The following is a 13,311-nucleotide window of genomic DNA, read 5'->3' as shown; positions in this document are numbered from 1 at the left end:
ATTGCCAATGTATGGGTCTACAATATTCGATATTCACGGGCCTTAACTATTGATAATAGTTATGTATCAAATCTAACAAAACCAACCGACCTTTGTATGGGTCTACAATGCACAATAGTAAAAAAAAAACTACAATCTTGAAATCAAAAGTGTGCACAAAAAGTGTCATAACAATGCAATATTGTGTTTATTGAATAAAGAAGCAGTAATAGTCTGCTGTTGGTGTTATTGTGTTTTTGGATTTCTAAATATGAAGGACATTCAAATGTCAATGGCATACTAAAAAATGAACTTATTCTTTCTGATCTAATCTAAAGATGGTGTATCCAAGAAAAGAATGTTGATTGTGTTAGACATAAAAGATTCTATAAACACTGGTCAGAAGTGGCTACTGCTGGTCTGTCTGTTTACATTACTGTGGACATCTTCTGTCGCCATTAAGTTATCAGATAACGTTATACAACTATGTATTCTTCGTCAATAACTACACAAATCATTACACAAATTTTTCCCATATTTGTGCGAGATCACCGTTTAATGTAATGTTTAACCATTAAGAGCCTTCCAAAGCAGAGGTGCTAAGAAATATTTTGTATGTGTTGTCGTGTTGCTTCCCCATTGCTATATATATCAGAACTCTTTTTCAGTAATATTATTTCTGAATTCTTAATTAATATTTTTACGTTGCCTAGATGGTGTATAGTTCAAACAATATCATTACTGCCCATGAACCTTTTCTCTTTTCTTTTTCTTTTTTTTCCCCCAACAGGTCAATATCTATGTAGAATGACAAATCAGCTCGGTATAAATTTAGTATTTGAAACGTTCAATATAATTACGTTTTAGTCGAGATGATGTGTCGCCATGCCGTTATCGCATTGTTACAAGCAAGGGAGATAACTTGATTATGTAGTCCGATAACGCCTAATGCCATTTCCTCTTTCTGACATTTATATTGTAGTCCTTTATCTTTTTTTACAAGTAAATTTAGATAAAAGGAAATGGAAATTGATTTCGTTATAAGGAGAAGAAAGTAATGGACTAAATTTTGTTATGCAAACTATAATTTGCAACTACTTTATTGACTTAATCAGTCACCGATCCAGGTTATGTTGACAGAAATAAGAGGAAATGTATAAGGAAGATTGTAAGCATATTCTGAAGTATACACGGCGTATAATACTGACTTTGTTTTTGCTTGAAAATGAAAAAAAAAACAAAAATATTTATTATGTTGAAAAATTCGATGTCCATAAATACTGCCCTTTATCGGGATGAGGCTCTTCAAACGATCATGGCGATTGACCGTCTTTGTTTTAGAATATATAACTCAAGAAACTGTTTTGAATATTACTGATAATACATAGCTCTTCTGATATCACAATAAACTTTCTTTTTCTCCACACAGTCAGAAAAACCAATGAGACGTATTCGTTCGGTAATATTCCATAATCTCCAGTCTTAACCCTAAGATATCTTAATCACTCAATCTCCTGTGATGACCTCACAACAAAATATTTCATAAGAATTATTAAATATGTATTTTATAGAACACCAGGTGTATTATACGGGTACAGGCACGAATTCTAACACACAGAGACTACAAGAAGACATTATGATTGTAGAATTTCAATAAACACTCGAAATCAACTTGTTTCAATCACCTTTTGACCCAACAACTATGATAAATGCAAATGCTTAACATGCATTTGTGACCTGCTGAGCTTTTTCAAAATGGCTGGTACATTGATAGGTACTCGAGAATATATAAGATTTGGTGATATGTATAATAGGTACGTATTTCCCTGATAACACACCTTTGTTCATGTGCATATTCTGTTGAAGAGGGTAGATTCAAATGCATAATGGCAATTGACAAATCTATGTTCTAGTCTATCAAGATTTAATATCCATTGTTTAGGTGTAATATTTGTTTTGCCACGTGCTGTTTGAAAATTGAACTACATATATCAATCTATTAAAATACACATGATTTGTCAAAACGCTTCTTTTTGTAAATAAGACAAAATCAATATATAAAAAAGAGATGTTGCATTGTTGCCAATGAGACAAATATCCACCAGAAACCAAAGGACGAGGATGTCAACAACTTAAGGGCAATGTATGACCTTCAACAATGAGCAAATTACCCAAACAGTATAGTAAGCTTTTTAAGGCCTCGGCATGACAAAATTTGTAAACAAATCAGAAGCGAAAATCAGCGGCATTATTTATGGTAAGAAAAATAAGCGAAAAACAAATATGATACAGGCTCCTGACTTAGAAGAGGCACATGGAAAATGTTACGGAATCAAGCATGTGAGCGCTCGATCATCACCTACACTGCGAAAGGGTGTAACAGCACAACATTAAAACAAACGTCCAGATCAGTTGGAAAAGGCTTGACTCGTCAGACCAGCACTAAGCGCACAAAAAAGAAAAAAAAATAACAACATAAAATCAATTCGATTCTTACATTGAAAAAAAATGTCATTTTCTCTCTGAAGAACAGAAAGTAAAACATATAATTAAGATTACAGTTTAAATTGTGAAATAGAAATCAAATTATCTATTATAAAAGTTAAAAAGTGATAAAAATAGCATATTCGCATGGTTTGTTTTCATCTGTTTTTATGTTTAAAAAAGTTTTATTCCTTTTTAAAATAAAAAAAGAGTAATAATGCGGTTTTTTATAGAACTCAAACAATAACAAATAAATCAAGTGATTTTAATGTGAAGGAAATTAATGTTTTATTTTTGAAGATGCAACACTCGTGAATTAAATTTGAAAAATTGAGATCTACGAAATGATGAAATATTGGTATATGATGATAGTTCACTCGGCAATAGTATTTAGAGAAATAAAGCATGAAATGTGTAACAATCTATTCGTATAGTAGTAAGTTAAGCAACCTTTTATAATCAGACATATTGAGTTTATATAATCAGACATATTGAGTTTCGTAGATATATCATTTGACATCAGATTCTACAATAGTTTTTATATTTTGGTAATCACAATATATGCAATATTGTTACCAATACCGGCCATTAAATTTTTACAAAGGATAACAAGTCTTTAATGTCAGTTATTACTCTTTTACATGTTTAATATGAATCGATGTAAATATGTATTTTATATAGTCTCTTAAAAATTGTAAATACATATATTTTACTTGTTTAATCATGTTTGTTGTATATCTTATTTATGAAAGTGAATTTGCTAAAACTTTGATGCGGTTACTTTAACTAACTTTCAAAATTCGCATTGCAAGAAAAATCAAATACATGGGTCAAGTGATATACCTTAGAATTGAGTCATAGTTATAGATTAAATGTGAATAAATGATAAAAAAAACTCCATGCTACTATAATTCTTTTTACTATTTATACAATATCTTTGGTAAATTATCAAAGTAAAACTCCCTCAACGACAAACTAAAAATTTTGGATCTTGAAAATACGTCCCTTCAAAAGTTGCTAGAAATTATGGTTGGCCCTATAACGAAATATATTTTACAATTTTTCAGTACAAAATGGTTACATCATCTTTTATTTGCAGATATGAAAGAGAAATAACTCAGAAACAAACGATTTAATGTTGACACATGGAATCGTCTCAGAACCTTAATACCAGGGACGATAATTACCAAAATCTCGCAATTTGTAACGAGTTCAACAGTCCTGGTTGGACTGTAGGACAGGAAGCAATATACCAAATCAATTTTACACTTTGTCATTTTTTGTCTCATTTAAAAAGCATATTGATGTAATTTCCTTTTTCATATTTTTAAATTGGTCAAAGTTCAACTTAATATGCATTTTGTATAGTAAGTTCTTCTCTCCCGTCGCGTAATATTCTCTAGTATTGCAGTTCGTGTGCGTTGTAGAGGGGCAATTATTTCGACAAGAGTCATCGCACTATTTTATCTAATCAACTTTTGTATTGACTTTCTATACTTTGGTGAATATTTTTCTCTAGAAAACGTCAAACACGACCAATATCAAAAACATAAACATCTCACTTAATAAATATTGGCATTATCGAGAAAATATTTAATATTTCAATTTGAAGCCTTGTTAAATTTGAAGCATTTCGAAAATTGACACTGTTTGGAAAACAAGTACTCATTTCCTCATAAGAGTGCATGTCTTTTAACCTGGTAGATGGAGCTGTAATCTATATTTGAATTTCTGAGGACAATTGAGGTAGAAAGGGATAACAAAGAAATCGAACGGATTTTTAAAGCTTTTAAATCAAAGTATGTAAGGTTAAAACAAGTAACTATTAATAGGAAGATCTTCTTAGACTTGTTTTGGAAGTAACAATTTGGAATTTTATAGTACAGTGTTGTTGAAATCTACTAGCACAAAGCCGAATACTGTACGTATAGTTTAAAAAACATTAACAAGCTACTGCTTAATTACAACGGTAAACTCAACCAAATGAAAATGAATATAAATAGATAAAATGAATTATACAAACTAGAGGCTCCAATATGCCATGGTTTGATATGTGCTGCTAACATTACGGCACCCAAATACCCTTTTAGACATACATGTTCTAAATCTAAATGAACTCTTTGTTTGAGATTTTCAGAACAAAGCATACAACCAATAGCGTTTAACTCAGACTTACGAACAGAAAACACAATATTTTCATGGTTCTCCTTTTTTAGTTTGATAAAGTATAATAATACTATATTTAGAAATTCAGATGTGCGTAAAAATGAAAATGTATGTACAGGTGAAGAAAATGTAAAATGTTTGATATGCGGATGACAGACGACGGACGTCAAGTGATAAGAATGGCGCTGTTGGGTTATTTGGAAAGTCATTGGCCTAAGACAGACGTAACAAAAAATATGTTCTAAATACTACTTAACAAAATTAATCTACTCACCATTGTAAAGTTAACTGAGTCTGTTTCTTTTTATCACGCATAATCTGTGCAACAGTCTTTTTCTGTGGCTGAGAATTTCCTCCTTCGCCATTTATATTCATCGCTTCACTTTTATCTTCATCGTCCAAAACACTGTCTTCATCTGTAAAACCTGGACTATTTTCGTCCGTTTCTGGTTCTGAAAAATGTGTACCGTTATATTTCATATGTATACATTTAGTAACAATGGTTGTCTAACTGGGTGTCTTTTCTTAACTTCTTCCAAAATTAAAATGCAAAACGGATTTTGGTAAGTAATATTCGTTCCACAAAAATTACGAAATTTACTGACGGTCAACAAAACTGCCCCATTACCAATCGGAGGCCAGTACACGCCAACTCAAAACCGGAAAAGACCTATGTTTTATTTAGTATTGCCAGATAGGATTACCTAATCAACATGAACTTTCATTGAAGCATAATTGTAATCAATTGCATCGAAAGGATAAGCTTTTTCTTTTATATAAAACCCAACAGCACAGTGGTAAACAGGATCTGGTAAAAAAACATGGCTACTTAGTTTATGATAGAATTGTGTTGTAATATTATAACAGTACTGCTACACAAAAAAGATGTCTAATTTCAACAACTATAAATTGTTTGTGCATATATGAGCCAAATAAATGTATGTTAGCCAATCAGATAATGTAAAACATGTCCACTTAAATTGCAATTGTCCATTAATTTTGTCCAACAAAATAAACGAGTGTGTTTTCTGACAAGGAATCGACTGAACCAATTATTCATAATGGTAAAGTTGAAGCCATTCCTTTAGTAAATATATTGAACGTCATGACTGGGTTGACTTAAAATAACTTCATATAGGACAATAGATCTGTTCCATTAATCGTAGCCAAAATACCTTCCCAACCTGCAAATATTTTGGCTCGATGTTCTCTGACTTTTCATATTGTTTGCTTACTCATATAGAATAAAAAGCATCCGAATTTTCGTTTAACGGCTTCTTTCTGATTATTTAGCGATCGAATAAATGTATACAGGCAGAATACTACAACCCGCTGATAAATTCAACAATGTTGATGCGTCTGTAGAGTTCATGAACTTTTCCCCGTTTAATTAGATGTGAAAACAAAGGAACTACTTATGTCTTCAGAGAAAACTATTGTTTCATTGTTTTGTCCATACTTTAATGAAGAGCATGTCATCCGATTGACGTAACCACAGCAGACGACTGCAGTTTACACATTCCCGCCAAGATAACAGAGATTACTATCTCCACAAAGATTAAACATGGCCATTGAAAAATCTAACAAACAGCTTATGAAATGTTTAATGTGGTCCAATTTAAATTGATAGTGGTGAATTCTTGGATTAAATAAGGAATAAACTAGCCTCTTTGAAGATGATGGTGGTGTTGTTTGAAAGTGGACGATGATTAGACTCAAACATTTTATTCATAAAATGATGTATAGTCGTTTACTGTAAAGACGGTTCTTAGATTTATCAAAAGGTCTTAGTCGAGTGCAAAACTTGTCTTTTCAACTTGAAGTATTGTCTAGTGTCTTGTATTATATCGTACCACATTAAATTATTCTTGTCTTTTTTTAAAAGAGACAGCTAATGTCGCTATATACATATATTTACTAGATACAGATAGATTTATTACCAATTAAGTTGCCCTTTGAGTGGCAGATTAATTACAATGTAGTTATTCATAATAAACAAACTAAACAACAACAAAAAATCTATTAAAATGATAGCCGTCGAAATTTATGAATTTTTTGTGATTCTTTCAGTATGGATTTCTAGTCTTATTATCTGTATCACGTTTGTATTAGAAGACGATATGACCTTGAATCAGAGGTGCATGAAAAGCTAATTAACCTTGACATCTAACATGAGTTTCTTTGTAAAAAACTTATCCGTTTAAAATTTAAAAAAAACAAGTCATCAAATAAAACAGTTGGAAAGATCCTAGACAAAATAATTTGACATTGAAATTGTGGAATTGCTTATTATATAGAGGTGCGATGTTAACTATTTTATTTTAAGGTCGTTGGATTGCTGTCCCTTTTAAGTAAACCTCACGTCTCCTTTCTTTAAAATTATACCAGTGATCAATTAATGCACACTGATAGGTGGCGATACCTAGAGGTCAAAATATAGTTACAACGATAGGCAAGTGTTTTTGCAATATGTCATGCTCAAAATCCAGAAGAATTTTTTCTCCTTCCAAAATTTGAATAGGAAATATAATCGTATAGATAACATTGTGTTTCGGTGTGAGTAAAGTAAAATGAAAGATGGAAAATCTTCCTCCAAAATTTATAATACTAATAAAATCGTATAACATTGTATTTCGATGTCATTATATTAAAATAAAAGACAGAAAAACTTTCATTAAAATCTCAAATGAACAGGTACAATTTTTACAAGTTTTCCACCAATTAAAATTGTGATAATTACGTCAAAAGTATGACAGTCATCGCCAAACGCAAACTCCGCATCGTTATACAACTACATGCCAGCATACTAAACGACAGGTTACTATCTACAAGAAGGGTGGTTTATTTTAGATGGACGGGATCACGAAGGACGGACAAGGGTATAAACATAAATTTGCAAAATCCCCGTAAACGATGTTACGCCTAAATCAACAAACAGTTAAGTTCATTTATATAAAAATTTAATTATTTTCTTGAAATTCTAAATTGCTGGGGTATATTGGTAGAAGATGTCAATAGGTCTTAATATATTAGTGGATAAAATGTGGTTACTCTATGCATAACATTCAACATTATATCGGGGAAATCAAATCATTTACCATGTTGATAGTACGAAGACGAGACCTGCAAAACAATGAACCTAAATATTGATTTTAAAGGATAAGACTAGAACCACGTCGTATGGGAAAGATTCCTATGCTTGAAAATTAAACAAAAAATAAAATCAACCAAGCGAAAAATCTCTGTGAGGACGTCTTTATTTAAACTGAAGTGTTCCAGATTGTGACAGAATTGTACCAAAATACGCACTTCGAATATGCTCTTAATGAATATCAATTTCATACAAATTTTCAAAATTTTCTATATAATATTAACATATCTTTTGTACAAAAATTGAACGCAAATAATTCAAATTAATTTATTTTTTAAAATATGACTTATGTAAATTAATTATATCTGCAAGTCATCAATCTGTGGGGTCCATAATGATTCTCTATCAAGGGTCCGTTATTTAACCAATGGTTTACTGAATAGCAAAATAAATATTAAAATTGTAAAGTATTAGCTTTCCTGTCTCTAACTACTTACTACAACTCCTCACAAATACATAATTAATTGTTGGATTGAAAAAAGTTAGTGCATTAGATAAACGTATCACTCTACCTTTTTCTTCATGATATTATATTCAATTTGTTTAATTGATACGTTCGTTCGAGTTTATTGTTAACTTTGTTTACATTCACTTAAAATAAAAAAAATAATGCAAATATATACATTTGTATTTCTACTAGTATTCAGTGGAAGTTTTATTTCTCCTTTTTTCGACATTGAAACTTGATTAAGAAGGAAGCAAGTGGTGATGTCTTTGTATTAGTGTTACACCACAGTTCAGTCGTCTTTTAAAAGCTAATTACAGAATGTTTTATGGTAGAGACTAGTACTACGTCGAAGTGACTGTGTTAAAATGTGAAGTAAATGACCGGGTGCAATACCCAATAGGCAAAGACCAGCACATCGAAGACTATTTACAGTACAAGCTACTACTTATAACAGCTAGTCCTATGGACAGACCTACGTCAACAAATCGCTAGTCAAAATCGTACCTTTTTTTTCCTGGTTTTATTTGCTTGTTTTTAAAACGAGAAAAAAAAAAGAGAAAACTGTGATAAATGTTTTACTATCATATTTATTGTCTGATGTTCATCGAGGATTCAAATTTGAAATCTGCCAAAATTAAACTTCTTTTCAATACAAAAACATGTGGTGTATTTTTGCTAATAAGGCAACTATCCACGAAAGACCAAACAACAAGGATGTTAACAATTACAATTAACCTTACGGCCTTCAACACTGAGCAAAACCCATACCGTATAGTAACTATGAAAGGCATATAGTTACAATGTGTTGAAAAGTGAATACAACAAAACCAACAGCCTAATTCAAGCTTTTAGCATTGAGCAAAACAATTTCGGCAGACAGCAAACCTACGACAGCCAATTAACTTCAGGCTTGGGACAGGCACATGCAAAATGTTATACGGTCCAGGGGTTAAACCTGCTTGCTTCTCATAACCTGGGACATTGACAGTAAAACTTCTTTTACAAAGACATAGCATTGATCATAATATTTGAAGTTGTCAAAGTTACTTTACAACGATTTTTTTCGTATTTATATTTCCATTTCCATGTTAAGGTCCAAAATAAAATGAGTAACCCCGATCTGATTTTCTCTTTTTAAGTTCGCTTACGGACAAAGGTTTGAAAGAAATGTTGGACTTTGACAAAATTGATCTTTTCTTTCTAAGTAATAAATTTTACTTTGCTCACTCTACTAATTAATACTCTAAAAGATAATCACATTGACCTATTTATTTATCATTTAATCCCATCTTAAAACCTTGTTTAGTAAAAAATTATCCCTGACATGAAACATATACCTTAAAACAGTAGATAAAAGATAAAATATTGGCAAGTGACAGTTAGAAAACTACGTTTATACTGTCTAGTAAAACAAACACACTAAACCGTTATCTAGCCACTTCTAAAAGCTTAAAACCGTTACTTAAAATTACAAATAAAAATTAGATTCTGTAAAAAATCATACAATTAATAATAAGGTTTGCGCATGACCAAAATATCAATTGATACATTTTTGCTTTCATTTAATTGTATTTTGCTTTTATTTAATTTGGTGGAATTGCCCTAAAAGATGATTTACTAAAAAATAATGTGACAGTAAAATAATAACAATTATGCTTAAAAATTGAATGCTTCTTTTTGTAATTTTATTGGAGGAGTGTAAAAGTTTTATATGTAGCGCGGAAGCAAAAAAAAAAAAAAAAAGACCCAAAGACATAAATGTTACTGGTGCAGTATATTTTAAAAGGGATCCTTGTAATTGTTGTATTATCAGTTGTTTGTTCGTAAAAAGCCAAATTATTTATAAAAATGAAGCCATATAAACATTGATAAATATTGACTATCAAGCCACATGAAGGCGGCACAAATATAAAGGTCATTCTGTTTTAATTGTAATTAATACCGTAGATAATGTTTATTACGTTTTATATATAAATGTGTAAAGTTCTTAATTATTATAATTACTATCAAAACATTGTCTTTATCTTCAAGTTATCGAAATTAAATGAAGTTTAATAGATAAAGTGAAATACCAATTCAAGTAATAAAAATGTCAATTCTAAAATATTGTCTAGTTTTGTTTATGACCATTAAACGAAAATTTTGGTACGAATTTACAGAGAATATACAGTACAATTAGTATATCTATGTACACGTGTCTTTTCACAGTAAATTGCGACACATGAATTCCCATAGAAAGATTTAAGTTGAATTAATATTTGTAAAAAAATAAACTTCAGTTGTTTTCGTTAATTTACATGTTGTTTTCTGTCTTGTTTATAATATTTCCAGATTAAATAGCAAGTCACATTTAGAAAACATTGTAAATTTCGCTAGAAACCACAGATGTTAAAAACCTTTTCAAATAATATTTTCATAATTCTATATGTTTGTCTAAATATCCCACTTCTGAATATGAATCAAACTAAAGTTCAGCCACTGTTTCCCACACCTTTGTTTTGAACTGTTACACGATTCATATTACGATGTCAATCATACCAAACATAATATTTCTGCTTGATAAAAGGATTTCAATTTATTTTAGGAAATATGAAAGCCACTGTGTACATGCACCGACAATCCTTTAAATCTTATAAAAAATGTATGTTAGTAAAACAAACTCTTATTGTTTGCAATTGAAAATGATTTTGAAACAAGGAATATAATCACTACAGAAAATTTTTTGAACTACAATTGGATAACATAGACTTTCAAGTCGAATATATTTTTATGTCCATTTTCTCGGTAATTACAATTCTTTAGAGAAGTAAAAATATATTGAATTTCGACTGCACTGAATTCTACTTTTTAATTCATATCAGCATGTTATTATTTCACTTTCATTGGCAATTAACAGTCCTGGAAAAGGTAATGCAGAAATACGCATATTAAAACATATAAAAACGGAAGGTTTAAATTTGTCCTCAAATGCACACATAAAATAAGTTTCCCAATACAGATTTTTTTTAAACTTCAACTATACCCACAACGATTTTAGCAGTATTTGTTCATTTATTTCAGTTTCACTATTTAAATAAAATTCTCCGATTCTTACAGAGAAACTCTCCATACCTGCTTAAGTTGACCAACGTCTATTACCTAATGTCGAAAAAAATGATACGTGATTGTACCTAACAAGCAAACATACCAAATCTAATTCTCAAGATGGATGTCAAGCTTTGGTTTAACAGATAATACATTCAAGTACTTTGATTAGAACAAATATGACACAATACGTGTGTGTAGCCTGCTGTTTTCTACCTTTAGTTTTATATTTTTTATGACAGTAAAATTAGTCTAAGTAAATTTACACATTTTTCAAAATTTGTCAATTTTCATGCGGATGTTTGGATAAGAGAAAATCCACTGTTGTGTTTTGTTTTTTAATAAAGGTTTACATTTCATTATATTGTCTCTTATCGATTTAAATGATAAAATGTGATTTTGGGTCAAGATTTAAGGAGCAAATTTCCAGCACGAACCTAAGATATTGATAGAAAAACTTTAGAATTATGATCAGTTTTGAAAATATCGTGAGAAAAATTCAAGTGTAAGGGGACTACAACATCTAATTAGCCCGGAAATACATACAGGGACATAACAGAGAATGAATATTAAAGAGGCTATAGAAATATATTTCATCTTCAAAATAAAACTTTTAGGGACTCATAAAGGTACGAATCATCTTATGAGTCAGACGTAAAAATATATATAAGTAAATTGTTAAAATAAGCAAATGCATTTTCCATAAGATATAAAGCAATAGTTTTACAAAGATAATAAACAAAAAAAAAAAGAATGAAATAAACAGATAAATAAAAAATACAGAAATATAAAAAAACGGAAGAAACCATAAAATATTAAACATTAAGGACATTTAGATGACCTTCAAGTCCCCAACAATAGACAGTAGAAACGACTTATTATTTGAAAATATTCAAACATTTCATAAAAAATGTAGAATTACATAATTTTGACATGGTCATATTTTTCTCATGCAATAAAAGAAGAAGTTAAATGTTTATATAACTATTATAACCCTACTTAATGTTAAATTTATTGTAGCAAATTCTACTTTAACAATTTTAATGCAGTTATTTAAAAAGAAATATCTTCTTTAAAAGCCAATAATAAAATATTTCAATATCTACCCGCTATAAATCCCAGTAATAAATATGTAGAAAAATAATGTTCGAAGTGTGAAAAGACGAGAAAATAAATATACTTAAAGGTAGAATCATAAGTTGTTATTTGAAGTGAATACTTAAAGTACTTTGGTCTGAGGTCTGACTGCCTCCGTTAGCACGGAGGGAGGTAGTTACGGTGGCATTAGACTTTCTCCAGTATTTTGGATATTTAGGAACGTACTACAATATATATCGAACACCAGGAAATAATGGTTTTATCATCATTATAAGATGTGTGTAAACAAAATATGACATAGAGTAAACTATATACATTACGGAATAATTATTATACAAACAATTACCTTGCAAAAAAACTGAAGTATTATGATCAGTTAAGTGATTTAATGTTTACAAATGTAGAAAGAGTTCTTACCCGACTTTAAGCCATTTTTTATAATTTTTCGACTTTTATCATCATTATTGTTGTTATGCGACAGGGATCCGTTCTCAGCAGTTACTTCTATGGATGTTATTTCCGCTTCATCGTTAGTTTCTCTGCACACGCGTTTTGCGGGGGTGGGCATAGTTTCTGCTGCTAGATCCAACATCGGTAATGTGAACAAGGGTATACAAAAAATGATATTTCAATAAAATCCCACTTTTTCACTCTAAAATGTTACATGGTGTCCATAAAAAACCCAATGTCAACAAAACAATGTATAAAGAAATAATGCTGCTGATAAAGAATAAACGAAAACCTGATGGTTTCACAAATACACGGTATAAAGTATTCCACGTCTGAATATAGTATTCTTTTCAATCTATTCTCTTGAAGTGAGAGAATAACTTGATGTCATAGTCCATTTTTTACCTGGAAAGTGGCTTCATAAACAGTATCAGAAAATAAATCAAATTGA

General features: G+C 30.3%; 1 protein-coding gene across 1 annotated transcript in view; it reads right to left on the bottom strand.

The window, feature by feature from the left end:
- The window catches only part of LOC127705354 (DNA-binding protein RFX6-like), a 53,340-nt gene extending 40,275 nt beyond the window's left edge, over window positions 1–13,065 (bottom strand). Inside the window, exons 1-2 of the mRNA XM_052209662.1 lie at window positions 12,828–13,065; window positions 4,904–5,081 (exon numbers count right to left, since the gene is read on the bottom strand). Of these exons, the coding sequence (XP_052065622.1) occupies window positions 4,904–5,081; window positions 12,828–13,002 (353 nt within the window). The 5' untranslated portion in view covers window positions 13,003–13,065. The remainder of the gene's footprint in view (window positions 1–4,903; window positions 5,082–12,827) is intronic.
- Window positions 13,066–13,311: the final 246 nt, after the last annotated feature.

This window comes from Mytilus californianus, unplaced genomic scaffold, assembly GCF_021869535.1.
Source record: "Mytilus californianus isolate M0D057914Y unplaced genomic scaffold, xbMytCali1.0.p SCAF_6, whole genome shotgun sequence".
Taxonomy (NCBI): Eukaryota; Metazoa; Mollusca; class Bivalvia; order Mytilida; family Mytilidae; genus Mytilus; species Mytilus californianus.
This window is presented reverse-complemented; position numbering and strand designations above follow the sequence as displayed.